This window comes from Carcharhinus amblyrhynchos, chromosome 16 (assembly GCF_965287045.1).
Source record: "Carcharhinus amblyrhynchos chromosome 16, sCarAmb.v2.hapA, whole genome shotgun sequence".
Taxonomy (NCBI): Eukaryota; Metazoa; Chordata; class Chondrichthyes; order Carcharhiniformes; family Carcharhinidae; genus Carcharhinus; species Carcharhinus amblyrhynchos.
Window position 1 is genome coordinate 28,635,085 of NC_137339.1, and position 26,887 is coordinate 28,661,971.

Here is a 26,887-nt window from a genome sequence, read left to right on the forward strand (position 1 = left end):
AATATTTCTGAAGTCAACTGGAAAAATCTTCAGAAGTAATTAAAATATTGCATGTAGTGGAATCCTGTTTATATCAAGTAACTTGTGGCTCTATGCTTTCTGTATTTAAAGTATTCCTTCCCATGTTTTTATATACAGGAGGTTTATTAGAACCTTTCACTGAAAACATTGGTAAAAGCAGATTTGTAATTGATATTAAATCAAAAATGGATAAATATTTGAAAAAAGAAAACAAAAGGTTAAAAGCAAATTACTGCAGATGCTGGAATCTGAACCAAAAGAGAAAATGATGGAAAATATCAGCAGGTTTGGCAGCGTCTGTAAAGAGAGAAAAGAGCTGGCGTTTCAAGTCCAGGCAACCCTTTGTCAAAACTTTGACAAAGGGTCATCTGGACTCGAAACGTCAGCTCTTTTCTCTCCTTATAGATGCTGCCAGACCTGCTGAGATTTTCCAGCATTTTCTCTTTTGGTTTCAGAAAACAGAAGGATTTTGGAAAGGACATGGGGATGAAATTCAGTGTATAGTTCTTTCAAAAACTAGGACAGGAACTATAGGCTGAATTGTTAATCACTGAATCATCAAACATAAAAAAAAACAAATAAGCATCAATCGCAAAAACAAATTCTATTCCCCAGCACTGAAGTAAATAAAATTTTTTATCAGTAAAGTACTGTCAGTGCATATTGCTGACTGTCTCCAAGATGAGTGTACAGTTTATACCCTGTTTAAGTTTAAAAACTGTGGCATCAGGGAATGTCCATGGGAGTATCTTTTATTGAATTCTGTTCTTTGTGGCTGTCTTTAGTTTGCTCAGGAGTTGAAAAACCGAGCATGGCCCTCCTTCAAGCAAGCTTCGACCAAATTGCACCAGTTAAGCAGCACTGATTTCTGTCCAACCAACTGTCATGTTAATGTAATTGAAGTATCCTGTCCCAAAAGTACAACCTCTCTGGGAAGATCTTTCAGCATACGCTTTGGTCGAAAAAATTCTTTCCTTGGCCTGGAACAGGATCAAGGTAATGGAAAATTGCTGTCTGACTGTTGCCGGTTAAGATTGGTTTTTATTTAAAAACCATTCCTCCTGAACTGAAAGCGTTTATAGTAAATTCCCCTTGGCTGAGTCGAATTGTATCACACCAACCACGTTGATTCCAAGAGGTTCTGATGTGTGTTGTGGTATGGTTCCATGAATGTTGACAGTCTTCTGAAACCTCATACAAGTTTGCGTTCTGCATGTGCAAGTTAAGACATTAAATTTCAGCAAGTTAACTGACTGGTTTGTAACAGCTTGATCCCATCCTCATCTGACACGAAATGCGTTCACATAATACTGGATGCCAATGGAAACCTAGCTGAAATTTCAGTTCTCTGTAGCAAGTTGTTAAGATATTGTAGTATGCCGATTGACACCGTAATAATGTTTAATTCATCTTAGAACAGAGATCAAACTAAAATTTGCAGTTGGAAACCTAACTCATCATTGGAGGTCAACCGGCATCTGTAGAGAGAGAAAGAGAGTTGACCATTTTGTGTTGATGACCTTTGTCAGTTAGAAATATTTCAGGTTTAAAGCAAGTACAGAGAAGGGAAGTGGAGGATGACAGGGGTGTGCCAAGAGAAGGAATAATGAAGGGTAGAGGGCAGAAGTGATCTGATGACCAAAGGGATGATACAGCAGGTTTAAAAAGTGGGTATGACTGGGATAACGGGACAAAAGAGGAGTTCAGAAGAAGTGCTAATGATTACAACGGTATCTGCTGTCTGAGGAAAATGAGAGCAATGGCTAAGACATCAGATGGTTGAATCCTGTGTTAACAGAATGTTGTCCTTTGAGCTTGTGTTGAGTTTTATTGCAACTTGTATGGGAGGCCGAGGTCAGAGTGCAAAGGCAAATGATGGGAAGTTCTGAGTCATGTTTGTGGACCGACTAGAAATGTTCAGCAGTGCGGTTATACAGACTGGGTTTTAACTTCCTCAATCTGGAGGAGACCATGAACAGCGAATGCTGCTTACTGAATCAGACGAAGTAAAAATAAATCACTGCTTCATTTGGAAAGCATGTTTGGGACCTGGGATATTGGGAAGAGAGGGAATGGTAGTGCAATTAATTTTAAATGTGAGATTGATAGCTTTGCTGGGCAAGGGTATAAATTGATTTGGAGGTAGGGTAGTGAAAAAAGTTTAGATACTGATCAGCTGTGATCTGATTGAATGGGGATGGGGGGTTAGGGGAAGTGGGCTCAGAGCTGAATGGTCTACCATGTTCCTATTATGCTTTCTGTGTACGAGTTGGATCTCCAATTTATAGGTTCCAGTAGAAAATAAGATTAATATTCCAGATTTTAAAGCACTGAATGGTTATTTGTTGAATAAGTCTTGATAAATGGGAGAAAATGTTAATCTGCAGTATGCCAACAGTATGTTCGTGCAATGAAAATGGGCTTAGAAACATTTCTGAGAAATTTGAGATGTAGATTTTATGGAATATGTGATTTCAAGTGATGTTTGGTCAGAGGAATATGTGAACTACTTTGAGTTTTTTGTTTACTTTTTTACTTGCCATTTTTGTTGAGAAATAACCTTGACTCATGACTCAGACTACTCTCAATGCCAAAGCTTTGAACTCATTCACATGATGAGGCATTGGCCAGTGATTAGACAGTGTTTCTCCTTCAGAAGAAGTTCTCTGTCTTTGCAACCTGGAGTTAATTCTCAAAAGTTGAAATTGGCATAGTGCAGAACAGTTTTGGCTTGTCCAGGCCTCAGTGGATTTTTGCTGCTCATGCCAAGCAGTTGACAGGGCAGGGACCACTTCAGGTCAATTCAGCTGCAAGTGCACAAAATCTTGTAAACTTCACCTGGGGATCTTCCCTAGCTTGTTGCTTACTCCTTTCAGACATTCAGATCTGGAATTCAGGTGAGGGCTGGTTGGCATGTTTTCTAACACACCAGCTTCATGCTGCAGGACGAAAAGGTTGGAGGCTAGAAATGATGAAGATTGATATGTTGAAGGTTTTGTTCTTTGTTGCCAGAGGAATCATACCTGGACAGAGAGCCAGTGTAAGGGGAATCCATCCACTCTCTTTGTGGAAGAGAAATGGGAGCAAAGGATTTTAATACTCGTGTATTTTAATTATTTTTTAAAAAAACCAGGATGTCTGAGGAGTAAACATATGGGCCCAGTTATTGCTGTGAACAGCAAAAAAGGACAACTTTGCCATTCACCTGACATGCAGTTGCCTTGAGGCATTGGCTGGGATCATTTGGTCCCACCAATGACTACGGCATTTTGCATGTCTCGTCTGTCTCACCCGTAGAGCATCCGCTGGACGGGGTTGTCTTTGCTGGCATTGGAATTTCCTGCCAGCGGTAAGGGCTGGAAAATCCTGTCCATTTTCTAGGCTGGTCAGTGGAAATTTCTCGCAATTGGGTGTCTGAGCCAGTGTTATGCCCTCTATGGGAATCTGTGAGCCAATCACGCAGCAGGGAGAGGTTCTTCAGTCGATCAGCTTGAAGAATGCCAGCAACTTGCACAGACTGCAAAGCAGGAGAATTAAAAGCTATAAATGGCATTTAAATCATGGTACGAGAATAAAAATAAACACACGTCATATTAATAGAGTGAAATCAGGAGTAAAACTAAACAAAAAAGGCATTAAAATCTGCATCATAAATTTCCTTTGGGAATAAGACCCTACATTTCCCAAGAAGAAAATTTAGGGCCAGATGTACAATGCAATAATTATCATTTGTTAAAGACTCTTGATCCTGGGTCTGTCTAAAGGACATGAGAAGTGGGCAATTAATACTAAGGTCATGCCATGACAGTGATTTGGGTTCTGTTGGCAACAGTGCAACCAGTGAAGAGCTGAATATCACTGACTGTCATTTTTGGTGTTTCCCATTTAATTGTGCATGTGTGGCTATCAGAAGTTCTGCTTTATCCTGTAATAAGGGTGAGTGCTGACAGCCGTGCCATTAGTAGTATAGCAAAGTCTGGGCTGCTGAAATGGTGCCGAGTACATCCCATGCAACCAGTTGAAGGATGTGACTTTATACAGCAAGTTGCTTTGAGGATGGATTTATTTTATTATGCGGCATACAGCTGTCAGGAAGTGAACTTCTATATGGTTGTTAGAAACACCATTTGGATTGGCAGATGTAATTTGCACTTTCCCCTCTCCTCTGAAGTTGGACTCTGTGCTCCATCTAACTACATCTTGCTACTTGTTCAAAAGCTCTGTGAGTCTGCAGGTGACTTTAATAATCAAAATTGGGATTTAGACTCTGTTCCTCAGGGCAACCACAGTTCAGTGTTTTGCTGCTGGCAACAGTAGATGTTTCTGATTTTTGATATTATTTACTTCTGCTTCTTGATCTCAGCAATGTGTAATGTTCAGTGGTTCTTTCATTGCCTTCTTCTTGGTGATTGTTGAATAAGATGTTATTGTTGTTTGTAGGCATTATAAATCCTATGAACTACACTCGGCATAGCATCACCACCATGGCAGCACCCCAGTGGAAGTGTTTTGTGACAGGAGAGGGAGAAACAGACCAGCAGCTGGATTCAGATGAGTTGGTAAATCAACAGAATGGAGAGGTGACCCAAGAAAGTGGAGGCTTGAGCTGCCTATTGAAGCAGGAAGATATGGAGATTCAGGACTCTTTCTTCCAGCTTTTTATCAAACTGGAGATTTCTTCAAAAGAGATGAAGCAATACGTAATGCAAATAAATGCGTAAGTGATCAGTGACTCAGAATTGAAAGTTAATGATTACCTACTCTGTAGAAAAATGCCTTTGTGGCATAATGTCAAATTGGATTCTTTCTTTACATGCTGGTAAATACTCCCATTGTTTAATGATGTTGCCATACTAATAATTTTTAAGGTTTGCCTGGTTAGCTTGTCTTGCACTTGGTTTCCTCCATTAACCTTCGCACCCAAAAACACAGCAGATCATATTTATTTCTCAGCGAGTGTGGTGACCTGTTTCCATACCATTCTGCAGGCACTGCTCTGCTAATGACTATTAAAATGTGCTTGGAGAATCCTGGGCCTTCTATTTCTTCTCCCCTTCTTTTTTGTGGAAAGTTAGTGATCTTGTTTTTTGTTTGACTCTGACTGGTGGCCTTGGATAGTCAGCCCTCGTTGAGGTAGTGGGTGAGATCATGACACACATTGGGGATCAGCTCCAAGTATTTATCTGAGTGGTTCAGCTCTCACTTCTTTAATTGACTCGGGAAAATGACTAACCATAAATCTGAATGCCAGTGACAAATCACAAATTTAAGATTAAGCTAGTTATATTGTTAATCAGTAGAAGTGATAGGTAGCAGCATCACCAAACAGCATTCTGACCTTGAGCATCAGATGATTTGTTTTGCAGCAGTGAAAAAAATTGATCACGTTCTTGTTCCTCTCTTCTCAAGAATGAAGCCAGGAATGAAGGGTTTGTCATATGAGAAGCGATTGAGGAGTCTGGACCTTTACTCAATGGTGTTCAGAAGGATAAAAGGGGATCTAATTGAAATTTACAGAATACCAAGAGGCCTAGATAGAGTGGACGTGGAGAGGAAGAGGATTTTTCCACTAGCAGGAGAGACTAAGACTCAAGGGCACAATCTCAGAGTGAAGAGACATGCCTTTAAAACTGAGATAAGGAGGAATTTCTTCAGCCAGAGGGTGGTGAATCTTGGAACTCATTGCCACTGAAGGTTGTGGAGGCTAGGTCATTGAGTGTCTCCAAGACAGAAATAGATAGGTTCTTGATCAATAAAGGGATCAAAAGTTACGGGGAGAAGGCAGGAGTATGGGGATGAGAATCATTTCAGCCATGATTGAATGGCAGAGCAGGGCTGAGTGACCAAATTCTGCTTCTATATCTTATGGCCTTAAATCACAGTTTGAATCTTAGTGTTTATGCTGCCTAACTTTCTTATTTTGTTGGGTCAACTTGTGTCACAGGTTCCTAGTGGGCTGTTCAGCCCCTGTTTAGACATGTAGCCGTTCAGCTGGAAAATGTTCCTGAAAATTACTTTCTGAACAGCCCACTAGGAACCTGTGACACAAGTTGACCCAACAAAATAAGAAAGTTAGGCAGCATAAACACTAAGATTCAAACTGTGATTTAAGGCCATAAGATATAGGAGCAGAATCAGGTCACTCAGCCCTGCTCTGCCATTCAATCATGGCTGAAATGATTCTCATCCCCATACTCCTGCCTTCTCCCCGTAACTTTTGATCCCTTTATTGATCAAGAACCTATCTATTTCTGTCTTGGAGACACTCAATGACCTAGCCTCCACAGCCTTCAGTGGCAATGAGTTCCAAGATTCACCACCCTCTGGCTGAAGAAATTCCTCCTTATCTCAGTTTTAGAGGCATGTCTCTTCACTCTGAGATTGTGCCCTTGAGTCTTAGTCTCACCTGCTAATGGAAGAATCCTCTTCCTCTCCACGTCCACTCTACCTAGGCCCCTCAGTATTGTGTAAATTTCAATTAGATCCCCTTTTATCCTTCTGAACACCATTGAGTAAAGATCCAGACTCCTCAATTGCTTCTCATATGACAAACCCTTCATTCCTGGCTTCATTCTTGTGAACCTCCTCTGAACTCGTTCATCGAAGAGACTGTAATGTTCCATTTGTAGGGCAACCATCGGTAATATTTGTGTGTTTACTGTATTAACATCCAACTGTAACTTTAAGCTTTGTATTGAATTGCAGTTTTCACCTCTAAGTTATGTTGCATATGTCTCTCAAATGCAAGAAGTGGTACCCAATCCATCTGGAAATACAAGCCAATTGTTTCCAGGTGGCTTGACAAAGAGAGAGAAAATTATTTCCATGTGCAAAACCTTTATTGTCGATCACAAACGTAATGTTATTTCTACTGTGTCTGCAGCCTGCTGTCCTCAATAACTGAGCCTGCCCAGTCTGAGACTTCAGAGCACACTCCATCAGACCTCACACTTCCGCCATCCGTCCTAATAGAAGAAAATGATATTGACAAAGCAGAACACTGTGGAACAAAGAGAGTCTGCTTTGTGGTGAATGAAGAAGAACAAGATGACTCTGGACACGATACAACAAGTTATAGGGATTCCTATAGGTACGAGCCTCTTTTGATTCCCTTAACAAGACACCACCAACCTAGCATAAGTTTATGATTGGTCTTTTAATATAGTGTTTATTGTCAGAATATTACAGCACAGAAACATCCCACGTGGCCCTATCCATTTGCACTCATTTTCTATCTTTGCCTCTGCCACCTTGTCCCAGTTCCATTCTCCGGTTTGATTACTGAAACCTTGATATCTGCTTTAGCTCCTGCCATTGACCATTATCTGGCTGGCTGAATTGCTGGAAAGATTCTGTTGATGGGGCTTTAGTCGGTCACTGTTAAGAAAGATTAAGCGTAGACTGATGCAGAACAATTAATCTGTATGAGAAATTTTCTTTCTCTCAGCTTCTGGCCTCCTCTCAGCAATAACCTCTGGTTATCCAGTTTAAATTGTAAACTCCCTTTGTGGGAAATCACCTGTATCGAGAATATGCACAACAACCGTTCGGGCACCAACCTCGTGTGTTATAAGGCTATTTCACTCATATCTATTAATTTGTTTCTTTAATGTAAGATGAATGTGTTTACTAATAGAATAATCACTCTACATTCATTGTCTGTGCCTTTAAATGGGTAAATTAACTTGGGTGAAATACAATCGCTGACTATTTGACCAAGAAAAATGACTTCTTTTGCCACTGCCCACTTGGATTAATCTGCAGTCTTCCTTAAACACTGCAAATGCCAAGTACTGGCTTGCAGGTAGGGATTAAAAATAGAAGAAGCCTAGGTAGGGGCTATTTCTGCCCACCTAGACAAGTCAGTTATAGATAGGCACTGGTAGTACTTCAACACCAGATCTTCAAACTCTCCTTAGCCTTGGGTGAGTTGGGATGATGAGCATTGAGTTAACTGCCTTGAGTTTAATTAAGTACAATTAATAAACCAGAGTAATATGTACCAGTTTACATTATCCTGAGCCTCTAATGAATGAAATTCATGCCTGGCTAATGTGTACTAATTCAGCTCTCAGTATGTGGAAATTGATTTTTTTTTTAGCGTCGACTGTGTTGCTTTATTCAGTTTGAGAAGATCGATTCGATATTTTCACCCAGCTTTGCGACGCATGGTATATTAGACGTTTACACCACTATAAAGTAGTATAAATGTTTCATAGCTGGAGTGTATTCCATGCCGTCTCTATGACATTGCCTTATTATACTTTAAACCTTATCAAAGGACATGTTCTAGTCCTGCTGTGCTTTCCATACCACTCTCCCACCAGCCATTTCTCCCTTCACCACCCAAACAATCAAAAAGTGGCATGCTGGCATTGTGATTAGTACTGCTACCTCCCAGCGCCAAGGACCCAGGTTCAATTCCAGCCTCAGGTCACTGTCTGTGTGGAGTTTGCACATTCTCCCCATAGCTGTGTGCCTCACACAGATGCTCTGATTCCTCCCACAGTTTAAAGATATGCAGGTTAGGAGGATTGGTCTTGCTAAATTTCCCCTTAGCATCCTAAAATATGTGCATTAGCTGGATTAGGGGTTATGGAGGTCAGGCAGGCAAGGAGTGTGTGGCCTTGGGTAAGATGCTGAGTTGGTGCAGCGTCAATGGGTTGATTGGCCTCCATCTGCACTATAAGGATTCTTTGATTTCTTAGCTTTACATTTGTAATAGATTGGGACTATGGAGTCAGAGGTTTATTGAATCCAGTTTCAACAGTTCCTTTCGTTATTTGATTCTTTTTTGGAATGATGTAAAACTGCGCACCACAGTGAATGAAAAGACGCTATGTAACCGAGCTTCAGGCTAAGCAGTTTGCAACCCCCAGTTCGTACTTCACTAAATATCAATGGGTGCAAGTAGTGAACAGCTTCCAATTACACCATGGAATTATGTGCTTTTTCCTGCAGTGTTTCAGAATTTTGGTTAGATGCGGCACTGATGTTTTTAAACAAGATGCCAACTATAAAATGAGCAATCTCATCTGCCAGTTTTGTAAATCTGTTAAATGGGCAGAGGAATGTTATAAGCTGTGCTAGTTTTGGAGTCTATAAGAATTAAAAGCAAAAGCGAAGCATGAAGTAGTCATTCTAAAATTGTTTTCTTCTCTCCAAAAACACAGACACTTTAAGTTGAATTAATCAATTGCTCCATTGTGTGCTGATTTGAAACAGATTTATTTCTTACAACTTGTTCATGCTTGGTGTAGGTTTGCAATACCAGCTGTTTGAAAGATTTTTTTTCCAACAGTCTGTGAACAATTTTCTCACGAGTTCAGTTCCAAACATTGAAAGCCCTTTTTTTCTTCTTTTTAAAAATGTTTGGCTCTTGCAGGTATTTATGCAGAATGGCGAGGTGGTAAGAATTGTTTATTCAGCTGTCCGTCAGAATCCATTTTTACTATCAGGGCAATGTGTGCCAAAGTTTTGATTTTGGACTCAAATTATTTCTCAATTTAGTTCTTGGGTTTCGTGACCAATGCTAACAAACATTCCTAGCGATTTCCCTTGAGTAGGAAGTGTGTGAATTATAAGAAATATTTATTGTTGAGTCCTATCAATATGTGAAAATACCTAAGGTCCCAGCAGCTGATGGCAGTTTGGTTTAAGGGGTGGTAAATAATGGGCTCTCATCTCTGCTCATAGCAAATGTAATTCTGTTATTTGGGGAAAAGAAAAGTACTGGGACTCTACAGAAAATTCTGTGTCCTCATTGGAAAGCCCCACAAGCAACTAGTTCTCAAGTACCGCTCGAAGTTTTGGTCACAGATGATAGATATTCAGCCCATCTAGTTAAACCATCCACAGAATCCAAAGCACTTGCCATTGTGTAGTTAGTGGCGTAAGTCAGCATGACTGCTGAATACACCTGTATTCTTGCAGCCAACAATTGAAGAAAGTTTGAGAGAACTATTTGTAGAGGAATAACTACTTTCAGGCGTGATTGACTATTTGGGTTCCATTGGCTACCATTTAAATTGTTTCCATCAGCGTAATATTAATTTTTTTCCTTTTAAGATGGTCAGGCAATGGCTGGCAGCTAGTGAAGTAATGAAGCAGTTTTCAGTTAAGGTTTACCTGATGTTTAGCATCATTTTTGGACGCATTGGTACTGTTGCTTATGCGTTGCACCTACCTGGGGTGGCATGGCGGCGCAGTGGTTAGCACAGCTGCCTCACAGTGCCAGGGACCCGGGTTTGATTCTTGGTTTGGATCACTGTCTGTGTGGAGTTTGCACACCCTCCAACAATCTCCAATCTGCGTGGGTTTCCTTCAGGTCTCCAGTTTTCTCTCTGCCTGAAAGACGTGCTGGTTAGGTCAATTGGCTGTGCTAAATTCTTCCTCCGTGTACCCAAACAGGCACCAGAGTATGGTGACCAGAGGATTTTCATAGTAACTTTGTTGCAGTGTTAATGTAAGCCTACTTGTGACCAGTAAAAAAAAACTTAAATTTATCTGCCATAAGGTTCAATCCCTGCAAAACCTCAAACCTCATGTCATTTCTTTTTCTTGGTGCTTTTTGAGTGTTAAATGATGTGCAGCACAAGGAGGTTCAATAATGTGGTCTTGCTTAGTTTTAATTGTGGCCAAAGGATTAAGCAAAAATTGGTAGAATTTCACTAAATACGCTAATCAAAATCTGATCAGTCCCTCTGAAAATGAATGTTATTTTCCCCCAGCAAATTTCCAGATAATGTGTAGGTCAGACAATCTTTCCTGCTTCCGTTTCTAACCCTTTGAGATGTTTGGAATACTGAAATGTGTCGTACTTAATCCAGCCTTTCTGTTTCTACAAACCGACTCCCGAATACCAGCTAATTGCCAATAATGTTGATTCTAACATTATGGTCTTCTTTGTTTTGTAAATTGCTTTGACCTCCAACGCTGAGGGTATGAGTGAAGGTAGTTTTATGTTTATCCGTTCTGTTGATATCTTTAGTTTCTTTTCGAAGCTGTGAATGAATTTACAATTGCACCCTTATTTAGGGTTCATCCTTTCCCATGACTTATTTCTGTTTTGTAGATAAGATGGTCCAATTTGTTAAAGTCCAGGTACTTGGGCATCAGTGATTTTTTTTTTGATGGTAATGGAATCAATTCTTTTGTGTTCTACAATAAAACACATAATTGACTTAATTCCCTTTATATATAACTTTTTTATTTTCTGAAAGACTTATAAGAAGACTAATTTAGTTGTAAACCCAGAGCAATAAAAGGAGGATGATATTGACATGCAGCTTTAGGGTATTTTCAAAAATGTAACATGATTTAATGTAAGTTTTGTTTTACCCCTGTGTAATATTGCTGTGTAATCACACTTGAATGTGTGTTTGTGCCTGTTTGGTTAAGAAAGCATGGCTTTTGTTTTTGATAAATTGCCCCCTAGAGGTAAATAGGGGAAGGTGTGAATAATTTCCAGTCCTGTTATTTCTGCAGTTTAATCAGACAGGTACAGTAAAGGCTTATGAGCTATCAGATGCCAATTTGAAGTATTTTATATGAAAAATTTATAAAGTGAATAGAGTGGATTCCAACTGCTAAATTGCAATAACCATTTAGGTTTGGAATGTGTCTAGTCTACTGCTGTATTGGCAAGAGAATGCGAGTGTTTGTTGCCAGAAATGACTGTGTAGACTTATGTAGCAACGAAAACCAATAATATTTACCTATAAACTTGAAAGCTGGAGTGATATCTGAGCTTTGTTGGACAGGATATTAAGAACTTTGTAGTATGTAAATCAAGCACATCATCTATTGGCACTTTATTCAAAGCTGAGGTCAAATCCCAATGCAAATACTACATCCTATGCTGTTGAGGCTTCTCTTTTGGCCACGGGGCATTTTGACCGCAGTTTTATTTATATTTTAAAGCAAAGTGTCTACTTCCCAAAGGCAGAATATGAGTGGGTGTATGTTCACTCTGTCCTTTCAGAAATGAGTGATAGATTGTGACATGGATTTCATTATATCAACTTTGGTTTGTGTAAATCACCAGGTTTTAAATGTTACTACTTTATGTGCTTGTAAATTACTTACTTTTATGCACTGAAGAAGCTAGTAAACTACCGTTGGCTTCAAAAAAAACTTTTAAAAAATTTGCTAGTTTGCCAAAATTTTTTTCAACTTTTATGAACCTAATTCAAACAAGTTTGTTTTCTTTTATTTATTCATGGAATGTGAATGCTAGGCCAGAACTTATTGCCTTTCCTTAGTAGCTCCTGAGAAGGTGGTATTGAGCCACTTCCTTGAACCACCATAGTCTGTGTGATGTAGCTACAGCCACAGTGCTTTTAGGGAGGGAGTTTTGAGATTTTGACCCAGTGATAGTAAGGGAATGATGATCAGATTTCCAAATCAGGATGGTTTGTGGCTTGGAAGGAAGCTTGCATGGGAACACCACCACTTGCATCTGTTGCTCTTGTCTTTCTGGGTAGTAGAGGTCATGGATTTGGAAGGTGCTATTGAAGGAGGCTTGGTGATTGCTGAAGTGCATCTTGTATACACCACACTGGGAGGGAGTGAATGTTTAAGGTGCTGAATCTGGTACTGATCAGGTAGACTTTTTCGTCTTGAATGGTGTCATGCTTCTTGAGTGTAATTGGAACTGCATTCATCCAGGCAAGGGGAGAGAATTCCAGCACACTTCTGACTTGCGCCTTGCATTATGGTTCAGTTAGAAACTCCAACGTATTTTATGAAGCCCGCCCAAACCATATGTTTTGCATCTTGAATTTGGCTAGGATGAGCATGATATGTTTCACTTCAGGTATGATTCAACAATCCTCCAGGGAGATTTTTATTAAACAATGTTTATTTAAGAATATAGTCAACACACATAGAAAAAAAATTAACAATACCTCATCAATTACAAACAAAGAGAAAACAACCACAATAATGTATTGACCCTTAATTGAATATTTAAGGCGTTGCAACAAATCAAAACCCGTCATAGATAAAGCCGTTTTCACAAGCTTAATACAGCATAGATTAACTGGAATTGGTTCCATTCGAATTCTGCACTTTCCTTCCAGAAGGCAAAGCATTAGTTTGAGATAACCAGCTGAATTTTCAAATAGAACAGGGAGACAGAAAGACAAACTTCAGCTTCTTTCTTGCTCAATGCCCCTGCTTAAAATAAAAGCTGAAGCTTCAGGACTCTCAAACTGTCACCTGACCTAACACAGTTTTTTCTCTCCTCCCAACAAGTACATCACCTAAAGCCATAAGCATGAATTAAAACACATCTCTTAACAATACAGCGTCATAAACGACCTCAAAGTAAGAACAAACAAACAATCTCCATCTGATACACTTAAGGAATAATAAAAGGACGTTTTGCAGACAATCCAGCACCACAAGCTAAAGCTGTGAGCTACTGAGAGTGTGTTTTTTCAAAGGTACTTTAACATCATACATGCAGATGTTGGACAGACTTTGTGGAATCAGGAGATGAGTCACTCCAGAATCTCCAGCCCCTCGGTTGGTAATATTTGATGGGGACTGATCTCAAGTTGAATTTCAGACCCATGTGATAGGAAGGATAGCATCAGAAATGTATTCAGGGATTTTCATGCTGAAAATTTCACTAGTATTTGGTGATGTCTTGCAGTGAGTGCAATAGTAACCGAGACTCGGTACTGTCCTATACCAGTGACCGCAGCAGGAGCTCCTATCTGGGCAGCGATGAAATGGGATCAGGTGAGATTTTGCTCCAAGTATAACATTATGAAAGTATTTAACTATTTTCAGGATTTGAGTAATATTCCTCTCCTCAAAATATAGCCTTTTTTTGTTGTTTCTACCACAATTGAGAGAGGATGTGAGATCATCAAGATGTATGTGGTATCTGGAAGAATAAATCTACCATGTCTCGTCATTCACATTTGTCATCATCAATTATCACCGTGTCATTTACTCGTAGTCTACCACCGTCTGATGGTGCAAATGTCTTTGTTCAAATTTAAACTTCATAGCGTTTGAGAACGGAGATGCAGAGTTTCACTAACTGTGTTCACTCTTGAGTTGATGCGTTTTCCATATGTTCTTCCGCATGGATTTTCACATTAGTTTATATTTCGTTCTTCACCATTTAAAATACCTGTTAAGTTTATTCTGTCACTATCTAATCTAATTGGAAAGTTGCTGATAACTGTAGGTGCACTATGGAAGTGAATGTTGATATTCATCTGCTCTGAATTATGCAGTTATACTCTGCTGCGGGAAACATTTGTTCATGAAACTTCAGTAATGTGTGCATATTTCCTATTGTAGCCCCCCACACAAGATTAGTATGTGATTTGACAACTAATAAGTCGAAGAGATATTGAAACTTGTTTCAAACGCTTGTATGATGTTTAAAATAAATGGAAGTCTGTTTTTGCTCTTCGAAAACAGGTGACGAACTGCCATGTGACATGAGAATTCCTCTTGACAAACAGGACAAATTGCATGGCTGCCTTGAGCACCTTTTCAATCAGGTACACACTTTATACCATCATTTACCTTGAGGATATTGGTGTATATGGTGTATAAGGGTTGCATCTAAAAGATCTTAACCTCACACACTTGAGATGTTGCCGTGGTACCATGCTTATTTAAATATATTTTTCTGTCAAACTCACTTTTGACAACTGGAAAAGCAAACTATTATAGATGCAAGCAATCCAGAATAAACAGTAGGCAAAAACTACCAATAAATTGCTCAAGAGGCTTGTAATTATAAAGATGTCAAGGCTTAAAAATGGATTAAAATTTAGAAACCAATCTATGTAGCCATGTTTCCTCAAATCAAAGTGCATCCAGCAGTATTGTCGATGAGCCTCCTGTGATATAGTCTGAGTTTGAACTCTTGTGAATCCTCGTTTTTTTTTAAACCTCCATTAACAGGACTCCACAAGGTAGTTGTTTATAGATGCATGTACGCATTTGTTTTCATTATTGAAGGCGCGACTCTCCATTCATAGTGTGCCAGGACTTGTTGGTAAACCTCTCTTTTATGCTGATCTTAAAATAAAAATTTACTGGGGACAAAACATTGTGGGAGTTGTGAAAATTATGGCGATTCGTTTGGGTTAAGGCAGGAAAAAAAGCCCACATAAACTCTTGTGGTAACTTTAAAAGAAAAAATACATTGCTGAAAGAAAAAACATTTTGCCAAAGCTTTACATCTTGCACTCTTCAGGAAAGTTCACAATATCAAAGTAAGGGAAAGCAAATTTGTGCTATATGAGAAGAAAGCGCTGATTGGTTGGCAAGTGACACTAGTACAGACATCAGCATAGAGAATGCACAAGTTGATGGTGACTGACAGTTAACTACCAAGCATTGTTCGAACTCTACTTGACTCTGGCTAAGTCATTGCCAGTGAGCTGCTGATAGTACTCTCATGCCTCTTCTTTCAGCAATACTCGAAAAAAAATATACCTGTGCCATGCTTTGTTAATTCAAACGTTATTACAATTATGCAACTCTTGCAACTACAAAACTGAAAATAGAAATCCTTTTTGTTAAGAACTTCCATCTCACCTGAGGAGGCTTCAGGCTAGTCCACATCCAACAAACTGCATTGAAAACTCAGCACACACTTTGACAGCTGTGCCAAATCGCTTCACAGCAACTGAGACATACTGCAGCATTCTGTAACAATCAATAGTTTTCTAAATAAAGAGACTCACAACATGCTTCTTAAAAAAAAAGTAAATTTGACCTATTTCCCATTGTTAACAGATCCTTTAAAAAATTCCAACATTCAGATTTACCTCTTCACTTAAAAACTAACCCATTCTTCCTTGGCCATAACCTATCTGTACACCAAGTTTCATTGCTGTTAGTGTTTGAGGCATGTTTTGTGTTTTCAAACAAGTAAGTTGACAGACAGAAATAGCTAGGCAATTTGGTGTGCCTAAAGTTGCCATTTCTAGTGAATTTGAAAACTCAGGCAGTAAAAGCAAGTAGAAAAGAACTTTGTTGGAAATGACTGGCAATAGATAGATTTTTTAATAGTTACACCAATTGAGTTTATTTCTGTTGAAATTATCAGTGCTTAATGCATGAAAATCATTAGTATTTCTTAAGTTTAGAGAGAGAAATGGTCTGGGTTTAAGCAAATATATTTAAGTAGATAATTTTGATATTGTTTGAGATCTGCAGAGAGATGCTAATTTATTTAAGCATAATTTAGTTTCACCCTCTCCAGCTTTAAGTATTTTTTGGCTTTCACTGTAAGAAATCAACCATAAAGAGCTTTTGATTATATTGCAATCAGATGTATTCCGTGAGAGCAGATTTCCTTATTTAACCAGTAGTAACTAAGCAGAATGCTAATCAAGAGCACTTCCCTGTCTCTTGGAACCTCTTTTGAAATTCTATTAGCAGCTTATTCATCCACTTAAACTGGCACCTTTTTCCAACAACAGAAACCTCTCTCCCATCACAAGCACCGCAATTAGTAATCTTTTAGCATTTGCAGCACTTGTGAAGTAAAGCATAGAAAGCAAGTATCGGAAATTGAAACATTGTCATGGTCACTGAATTATTACAGGTGGATTCTATTGATGCGCTGCTTAAAGGGTCGGTTATGAACAAAGCTTTTGAAGAAACGAATGGCATTAGTACGGAATACAACGTTCAAGGTAATATAGGTTTTTGTGGTAGTAAAACTCAATTACTAATCGTGTCTACCTTTTTAAGTGGTGTGAACATTAACAGCCATTCTCCTTAAATTGCTGTAGGCAGCCATCATTCACTTGTGCGTTGATGTACAAATGCTTAATGGGTTGGGTTGCACAAAGTGAAAGCTCAAAGTGAAAGCTAACTAGCCATCATCTAAAAGCTAATAAACTAATCAACTCCATTAGCAGACTGATCCCTATAAATAGTTCAGTTTTACATGTATTTATAGCAGAGTTATATACAAATGGCTCCCGTGTAATTTAAGATTGATGATTTGAGCTTTCCTTTAAATATGGAAGGTCATAATCTAGGGAAGAAATTTGGCTTAGCAACAGGTAACCATTCTAAAATATGGAGGGAAATCTTACTCGGAATTTTATAACCCTTGAGAGTAAATTCTGCACAAGTTCTGATTAATACCATAACAGAATTATCCTGCCAGATGGCTTCAAAATATCTAACTTATTTCAATACTAATTTTCTCAACAGGACAAAACAGTTAGCATTTAGTTTAAGTCAAGTCACAGCTGGTTCTTGCCATCTGTGTCTTATGGTGAGAATTTTGACTGTGGAATTTAGTACTCATGCAGTCACGTATCCTATTTAAACACACAGCAGTGTTGATGTAGATGGTTGTATTTTGTATTTGATTTGCCTTTTCTCTGGGGTTAAAATTTTAATTTTTTTAAAGTTTTTTTTTAAAGTCTATTCATTAGTCACAAGTACGGTTTACATTGCAGTGAAGTTGTTGTGTAATTCCCCTAGTTGCCACACTCCGGTGCCTGTTTGGGTCAATACACCCAACCAGCCCGTCTTTCAGTCTGTGCGAGGAAACCCAGAGTACCCATAGGAAACCCATGCCGACACGGGAGAATGTGCAAACTCCACACAGACAGTGATCCAAACTGGGAATCGAACCCGGGTCCCTGACGCTGTGAGGCAGCAGTGCTTCCAACTCTGCCACCATCCTACTCATAAGTGTTTTACATTCTAGTCAATGGTAGTTGAATAAGTCTTAAGAAATGTTAATTCTTTCATTCCCATTGGCAGCTACTCGCACAAATATATAATTCCAAATTTGTGCTTAATGTCTCACTAAAACAGCTCAAACCATTTATTTTTGTGTTTACCTTCGCCATTTCTTGGCTTAGTGCTTACCATTCTTCCTCCCTCCATAAAGACCCTTTAGATTAAGTTGTTGATTCAGAGTTGCTGTGTTGAGCACAACCTCCATATTTCTCTGTATCTCTTTTATTGAAGAATCGGATGTGGAGAGTAATGGCAGAGAACATCATGTGCAATATGGTAGTGCACCAGTAGACCATGTTTTGCTCACCTATTACGTACAGTAGATCAACATCAGAAATGGTACAAAAAGACAGTGATGAGATTTGCGATCACCTAACTCTCAGAATCTCTCTTTAGAATTTCGACAGAAAGTTGACCGCAACATAAAATGTCGAAGTATAATCCAGACCAATGTGCAGGAAGACCCCTGGAACTTGCCTTGTTCGATCAATGCCTTGGTAGACAATGTACAGGAATATGTAGAAGGTTGGTAATGTACTTTCTAAGAATCTTTGAGATCATTTCTCCCTTGAGTCACCTTTCATTGTGTTATACAATAGTTTAAAAGTAATGGATTGCAGTTAAGTAAACATTCTGACGCATGTTCACTTTTTATGATCAGTGGGTCATAGTGTACAAGGATGTTCATTCATTTTGCATTCAATGCACAAGGGTCTGTTGGGGCAAGAGTCAGAGCTAGGTTGAAATAGGCTCTGGTGGAAATACAAGCCTCCTCAAATCATTACTGCCTGGAACCCTGGGATGTTTTATGCTTTAAATGATTTAGCAGATGGATTGCAATCTGCAGGCCTCCTTTGGATTTAATCATAATGCTAAATGTAGTTCATTGAGCTCTTGCCAACTTGGAGCTCTGCTGGTAAAGAAGACATTCGAAGGCTGACTAAAAGTGGAATCATTTAGGCAGCGACATGTGTATGCTGTATATTTTGCTGCGCTCTTGCATTCTTGTGATTCAATGTATAATTGATACAGAAAAGACTTATATCCTGGATTTAGTTCTGAGAGAAACAAAAAACTTTCAGTGAGATTGCGAGGATTCACAATGCTCTGCTCTGTTAAATCAACAGTAACCATCGCTGGTCAGCTGCAATTTCACTTTAATTGAACTATGAATCTCTGCTTCTTTCCCTTATAATGTGGAGATGCTGGCGTTGGACTAGGGTAAACACAGTAAAAAGTCTCACAAAGCCAGTTTAAAGTCCAACAGGTTTATTTGGTAGCAAACGCCACTAGCTTTCGGAGCTTTGCCCCTCCGTCAAGTGAGTGGGGAGTTCTGATCACAAGCAGGGCATATAAAGGCACACACTCAGTTTACAGAATACCGACTAGAATGTGAGTCTTTACAGCTAATCAAGTCTTAAAGGTGCAGACAATGTGAGCAGAGACAGCATGAAGCAAAGGTTAAAGGGATGTGTATTGTCTCCAGCCAGGACAGTAAGTGAGATGTTGCAAGTCATGGGGGTTATAAATAGCATGACATGAACCCAAGATCCCGGTTGAGGCCAGCCTCATGTGTGCAGAACCTGGCCATCAGTCTCTGCTCAGTGACTCTGCGCTGTCGTGTGGCATGAAGGTGGCCTTGGAAAACATTCTCCAAAATGGCCTTCACGACACACAACAGTGCAGATTCACTGAGCAGAGACCGATAGCCAGGTTCCGCACACGTGAGGCTGGCCTCGACCGGGACCTTGGGTTCGTGTCACACTATTTATAACCCCCATGACTTGCCTGAGCTTGCAACATCCCTTTAACCTATGCTTAATGCTATCTCCACTCACATTGTCTGCACCTTTAAGACTTGATTAGCTGTAAAGACTTGCATTCTAATTGGTATTCTGTAAACTGAGTGTGTGTCTTTATATGCCCTGTTTGTGATCAGAACTCCTCACTTACCTGACGAAGGGGCAAAGCCCTGAAAGCTAGTGGCGTTTGCTACCAAATAAACCTGTTGGACTTTAACCTGGTGTTGTGAGACTTCTTACTGTGTCTTTCCCTCATAGTCACCCCACTGAAACAAATATATTATTTGAGATGTTCACAATAGAACTTTATGGCACTCGAAAATTTAAGTAAGTCGCATTTTGGAAAGTAAAAATTACAATTCATGTCTGAGAATGTTTTCAGATTTTTCAATCATTTTTTTCGCACTGCATCAGCAAACATGCTGGTGTCTTAATTACAGATATGTTCCGCAGGTTTACAATCTGTGTTTGGATTCCTGCATTCATTAACCTGGACATGAGTTTCGCACAATACAGAATTGACATTGCTTTTCATTACTCAGTAATTAAAGTAATTAATTAAATTAATTAATTAATAAAATATTAATCTGCAGGGAATCTATGTGTTAAAAACTGCCTCACTACTCCAGGGACCCGGTTTTGATTCCGGCCTCGGGTCACCATCTATGTGGAATTTTCACTTTCTCCCCGTGTTTGTGTGGGTTTTCTCCCGCAGGCCAAAGATGTGCAAGTTAGATCGATTGGCCATGCAAAATTGTCCCTTAGTCTCAGGAGGACTAGCAAGATAAATATCTGGGATTATGGGGATACGGCCTGGGTAGGATTGTTGTCGGTGTGGGCTTGATGGGCAAAATGTCTTCCTTCTGTAGGATTTCTATGAAGCCGAACGTGTTCCTAAGCTTTTCAGGGGCCGAAGACCATGTATAGGATATTTTGGCCCTTCTCACTGGCGGAATCTTCTGGCCCCACCAAAGTTAATCCTCAGCATCGGGTTCCCCAGCTTTGGGATTTACGAACCATACAAAGCGTAATAATCTTTGGCGGGACTGGAACATCCCACTGACAGCCAATGGTGAACCATCTCCACTGCTGGAAAACACATTGCAGGGAGACCGAAAAATCTTGGTCAATGTTTTACAACTTTGTAGAAATGTGTATGTGAATTTAAAAAGCAGTATTTTGCGTAATTATGAATGGTGCTTTACAGCACAAGCTAAATGTCAACATCTTTCATTTCCAGTGGTTTGTACCATGGGATATTTGACTAATACATTCATTTAAGTTTTATGATGATACTGCCACACATTTCTGCCATGTTTTTCTTTAAATATTTGGTCTTGCACTGCGGTTCAGAGAAGATCCTCTCAACATGGCTGCAAGTACTTCAGTGTACTTGTGAATTCTGCTCCAATATGTTAAATGATTGACTTGTCATTCAACTTGGTTTCCTGAGCTTTGTTGCTGATTAATTCTGAGCACAACAGCGAGTTTCAATGGGACCCAAACATAGTCTAGACATTTCTTTTGGCTTATAACATCAAATGACACAAAGTGGCACCTCTGATTTCAACACTTTGGAAGTTTTTGCCCATTTTCGGAGGGACCTATCGAATATCATGCAGCTTGCCTCACTCAAATAATAAGCCCTCAAGGACCAATGGGAGTGCAAATCAACCAACACATTGTAATGAAACTTCTCATTTCATGTCATCAGGGATTTTATGTGCAGCTCGAGAGAGAGGCAGTACCAAAGTGCCAGTTTGTGACTCATCTCTTGGCTCCTGAACTAATCCCATACTTTGCATTCCTTCTTTCCTTTAAGTATGCCTCTGTGTGACCCAGTACTCATCTGCTCCCGTTCCCCTCTCTCCTCCACAACCCCTTTTTTTGTTCCCTCTCTTTCTCTCCCTTTTTCCCATTTACTTGATTTTTCACCTCCTCTCACTCTTCTTCACTAACTCTTGCTCCTCCTCACTCTTTCCTCCCAAATGCTTCTTCTGTTTTCTCATTTCCTGCTCTATCTTGGTCCAGTTCTCTCCAGTGCCCTCAAAACCAGCTTGACCTGCATCCTGCACTTGGTCTTGCAACTTCATGGCAGATTGAGTAATATTGTAATGTCTTGTGTTTTGCTAACCCTTAGCATAAGCATTCATGTAAAACCTAAATTCTTAAAGATGTGTAAATGCTGACATTTCAGTAATCTCTCTAATTCCTTCCTCAGATGGGAAGAACCAATTACTTTTAGCTCTACTTCATTGCACAGGTAAGACATGTTTTGGTCATCACAGTTAAACCAAGTCAAACTGCTGTTTGCGGTGGAGGTGGGGGGGGGGGAGTTGTGTATTATTTTATAATTTTTTGTAGCATGACCCAATGGAATCCAAAAGTTACAGCTGCCAGTAACATTTGTATTAAGAACAAAAAACAAACTTGCAGCTGTAATATTGGTGTTTTTTTTTAATGCTGAAAGCCGTAGAATTTAAAGGTCAAAGTTAAGACCAAATTCACATCAAAAAGAATGGTATGATATTTGGCTGTGGCCAAAATACAATCAGTTTTAAATTTTCAGTTTTTAGAAATGTTTTAACTCCAATGTGCAGCACTATTCCTTGGAGGAGCATTCTGAAGTAAATTATTTCTCAATTTAAAAATAAGATGACTCGTTGTGATTCTCTGGTGATGTTACATCATCCATGTGGAACAACAGGTCAATGTTCCCATCTGGCTGGTGTGATGATAAATTTTAAAAATACTCTAAAATTTTCAATGGACTTGGGATATTAGAACATGAATGGAACACCCTTTGCATGTTCCCTTTTTAACTTTCTTTATATGGCAAATCAAAATATAGTTATTAAATAAAACTTTTCTAAAAGTATGTCACCTTATGGTTCATAGAATCCTTACAGTGCAGAAGGAGGCCATTTGGTCCATCAAGTCTGCTTTGACTCTCTGAAGAACATCTTACTCCTCCCACTGTAGCCCTCTGCATTTGTCATGGCCAATCCACCTAACTTACAAATCTTGCACATTCTCTTCATGTCTGCATGGGTTTCTTCTGGTTTCCTCCCATAGTCCAAAGATGTGTGGGTTAGGTGGGGTTACAGGAATAGGGACTGGGTGGGATTGTGGTCAGTGTAGACTCAATGGACCGAATGGCCTCCTTCTGCGTTGTAGGAATCCTATCAATGTGCAAACTCCACACAGCCTGTCACCCAAGGCTGGAATTGAACCCAGGTCCCTGATGTGGTGAGACAGCGGTGCTAACCTCTGTGCGATTGTGGTTAACATACTTCCAGCTTTCAGTCATACTAGGTTTATCACCTTCTGAAGCGACAGGTTCATTGTGCAAATGTGCATGAGATGAAACCTCATCCCTTTTGTGGTGGGGAGCAAATTAAAGATTACTGAATGTTTCTGATGGAATTGTTACCTATGTCTTTAGGTTTATTTATTGAAACTGGTTTATGATGATTTTAAAAATCCAACAGTGTTATGGGTCAGCATTTGCAGTGTAAAAGATTGGTGATGTGTCAACGTTTTTTGAATCTCACCTGAACGTCAGGATTTTAGCACATTGTTCTGCCACAGACTACGTGAACTGCCTACCCCTCACCTGAGGCAGCAGTTAATAAAACTTGCCCAGAATGTTCCCGTTTTCGCTGTTCGAACACCCATCTATGTTTGTGCCTTGCCTAGTGAAGTGAAACTGGATTTTTAATGATCCAGTGCTGAATAACTGTTCAAAATTTTTTGAAATGTTATTTAATCCCTCCATTACGATTCATTCACATGTTTCAATAATTCCATTTAAGTTGACTCATATTTTAGCCTCTACCTTGACCCCCTAGGTACATCCCAAACTTCAGTTCGCTTCAGTAAAATCTTTAGAAAGTGATTTGATTGTTTCCTTTCCTGGTTGGCTGTTTGCGATTTCTTTAATGTGGCTATCGACTTTTGACTGATGACATCGCTGCAGCTCAAATATTGGGAATCCCCATTGAACAAATTCATTGTTTGTCAAGAGAATTCAGGTTCTCACCACAGAGAATGCTAAATCCCTCAGTACTACTTTCTTTGAGGCCATGAGCAATAAGGAGAGACTGGATAGGCTTGGTTTGTTTTCCTTAGAGCAGAGAAGGCTAAGAAGGGGAGACATGATTGAGGTGTATAAAATTGAGGGATAAGGACAGGGTGAATAGGAAGCAGCTGTTCCCCTTGGTTGAGGGGTCAATCATGAGAGGGCGTAGTTTTAGGGTAAGGGGCAGGAAATGCAGAGGGGATTTGAGAGTTTTGTTTTTCACTCAGCGGGTGTTGGGAGTCTGGAATGCACTGCCTGAAGCAGAGGCGAGAAACCTTACAACTTTTAAAAGATATTTGGATGAGCACCTGAAATATTCAAGGATATGGGACAAGTACAGGATAATGGGATTAGCGCATCTTTAGTGGTAGTTATTGTTGGTGCAGACTCGATGGACTGATGGGTCTTTTCTGAATTGTGTGTCTCTGTTAAGTACCCTTGCTTCGCTGCTGCCCCCGCCCCCATATCTGAGCCGTTGGCATTTTTTTTCTCTCCATAAAGCTGTTTAAATCCATTATGCTCCTTGCATCATTTTGGCTATTGGTGACTAGATTTAATTTTGTGCTACAGATGTCCTTCCCAGCCGTTTAATTGCATGGCCAAGAGTCCGCTTTGGTTTAACTCATTTGTTTGAACAATGCAAAGCTTGGTTTGTAAGGATAGAGCTAGTAGATTTTTTTTGAGGTTAGATTGTACTTAAGAGGAGGATAGAGAATTTAAAATATGAAGGGAATGTGTTTTCCAGGATTCAGTAGGAGCAGTGATTCACTTTTTTTATTTTCATAATCTACTTTCAAAAATTCTTGTGGCATCAATGGTTTACCTTTTGTCAACTTTCCAAGCTGTGTTGTGAATAAAATGTCCTTCAGCCATTCATTCGTCTGATTCAAATTTGCTGCATTTCCTTAAAGTAACTGCAACTTGTGAATTCTTGGGGATTAGCCACATAAAAGACGAGTGCCCCTTGATGAATTAGGAAGCAGCACCCAAGTCAATATTATTAATAAAATTCCCTTTGAAATGTATTTGTTTGTTAACATGTATTTCATTGCTGGTTCCTGGTGGAGCGAGAGAGTGTCTGCTGTAGCTCGATGCTAGAGTGTGTATCCCATTTGCAGGCACCTAAGCTGCAGAGGTACTTTAGTTAAAACAAAAAAGTTTCTCCTCCTCACCCCTACACTCACCGCGTTCCCCCCGCCAGTCCCACCCCTACTGCCAGCCATTACACGGAATTTTCTCTTTCTTGTTCTCTTTTCCCAGGCTTTCCCTTCCCACATACATCATTAGCTGAGGTATAATTGCACCCCAAGCCATTTTAAGTTCTTCTCCATCAAAGGAAAATCACCAAAGATGTTAACTATTCACTGTACTGTTAATTTTGGTTTCTTATTCTGCTTTCTCTTTTTTCCCACTTCCCGATACAGACTTGGAGTTACAATTGCGTCGAGATGTTCTCTTTTGTCAAAGCCTTGTAGCGGCCATTTGTACCTTTTCGGAACAGCTATTAGCTGCTTTGAACCACCGCTACAACAACAATGGAGAATATGAAGAGGAGAGCAAAGAGGCCAGCAAGAAGTGGCTTGAACAGATAGCCGTTACCGGCGTCCTTCTCAACTTTCAATCGCTGCTTTCTGCAAACGTGGTGAGTGAGCACACAAAGGTTTACAAATCATCTACTCGACACCACAGAGAGAATTCTCTATGGGATTCAGTGATTTTTCCCAAATTGATCAACAAGTGGGAGAATCAAGTTAATTCATGATTTTGAAGTTACAAGCGAGTTATAAAAGCTTACAAATTGCATAGTCATGCATTGACTGCATTGTTCGAGTATTTTTGCATTAGGGAACTCAGCTGTGTTGGCAAATTGATGTTTTCGCATTTCAAGTAGGAAATCTGAATTTCTCAACTCTCCTTCATCATTAGATATTTAGTGACACACATTCCTGCATTCACTAGTTTTACTGGAAATGGCGTGTTTAATTCCTTTGGACTATTTTTTAACTTTGTAAAATGAGAGAAACCAGAAACCCTGCGCATATTTTCTGCACTTCTGTTTTGGCTTTGGTGCCTCAGTCTGGAATGTGTGCATGGCAACTGACTTCTTCTGGAAAACAGATTGGATCTTCCTCTTTGCGTGTGTGAACCCAATGACTGCTCTTTAACGATGCCTGTACCTCCTCCTAGCCCTGTTCTGACGTGCAGAATCTCAAAACTCTTGCGAGGTCTGTTCACTTGGAAAAGATTTGAAGTTACTTGCCTTGATACAGGCAAAATTGAAGTATGCTAGCAGTTCAAGTGAAAAGGCCAGAACAATAGCGGCATGGTAGTTAACACTGCTGCCTCACAGCGCCAGGGACCCAGGTTCAATTCCATCGTGGGTGTCTCTCTGATTGGAGTCAGCACATTCTCCCCGTCTGTGTGGGCTTCCTCCCGGGTGCTTTGCTTTCCTCCCACACTCCACAGATGTGGTTGATTGGCCAAGCTAAAATGGCCCCTTACTAGCAGGATAAATACATGGGGTTATGTGAGGATAACATTGGCCATTGTTGCCAATTGGCCTGGGTGCCATTGTTGTTGGTGCAGGCTTGATGGGCTGAATGGCCTCCTTCTGTACTATAGGGACTCCATGATTCTATTCTATAATTCTAAGCACACAGGCTTAATGAGAATGTACTGTTGAGAAGAGATTGAATTCCAGAAATGGCTGTAGCATGCATATAGTACAAAATTCCTCCCCTTCCTTCATTATGTGCATGACCTGAAGATTATTTTGTAAAACGTGTTACAGATACATGTTTAATGTTGTCTAATTTATGTTAAAGTAGATAATATGCAGGAGGGAATTGTTTGAAGCAATTGCCTGCTGGATGCACAGGCCAGCTACATTCTCTTGTTTATGGAGTTTGGATATTGATTTCTGGTCACTTCTGTAAAGTGGAATTAATAATTATTGTTTTATTTCTGCACAGAAAGATGAGCGCATCATGCTGGAAGACACCAAGGTCGCTTTGTCAGATTTGGATAATGTAACATTCGCTTTCAGACAGCTGGAACATGAATACCCAGTAGCAAGTAAGGATTTGTCACGACTGCATTATTTTGAATGTTAACCAGTGTTTACGGTCTGGGCTGAAATTATGCTCAAAGAAAGGTGAGGCATGACAGCAATAATTATCTACCAAAATAAAACTATCATCAGAACAAAGGGAGATTTTGATCCTGGAACATT

At 39.7% G+C, this 26,887-nt stretch overlaps 1 protein-coding gene across 1 annotated transcript in view; it reads left to right on the top strand.

The window, feature by feature from the left end:
- prex1 (phosphatidylinositol-3,4,5-trisphosphate-dependent Rac exchange factor 1) overlaps nucleotides 1-26,887 on the top strand; it is a 199,186-nt gene that overhangs the window by 146,837 nt on the left and 25,462 nt on the right. The window contains exons 24-33 of the mRNA XM_080204930.1: nucleotides 807-1,017; nucleotides 4,462-4,738; nucleotides 6,905-7,111; nucleotides 13,682-13,770; nucleotides 14,467-14,549; nucleotides 16,613-16,703; nucleotides 18,169-18,297; nucleotides 21,796-21,837; nucleotides 25,080-25,297; nucleotides 26,628-26,730. Coding sequence (XP_080061056.1) covers nucleotides 807-1,017; nucleotides 4,462-4,738; nucleotides 6,905-7,111; nucleotides 13,682-13,770; nucleotides 14,467-14,549; nucleotides 16,613-16,703; nucleotides 18,169-18,297; nucleotides 21,796-21,837; nucleotides 25,080-25,297; nucleotides 26,628-26,730 — 1,450 coding nt within the window. The remainder of the gene's footprint in view (nucleotides 1-806; nucleotides 1,018-4,461; nucleotides 4,739-6,904; nucleotides 7,112-13,681; nucleotides 13,771-14,466; nucleotides 14,550-16,612; nucleotides 16,704-18,168; nucleotides 18,298-21,795; nucleotides 21,838-25,079; nucleotides 25,298-26,627; nucleotides 26,731-26,887) is intronic.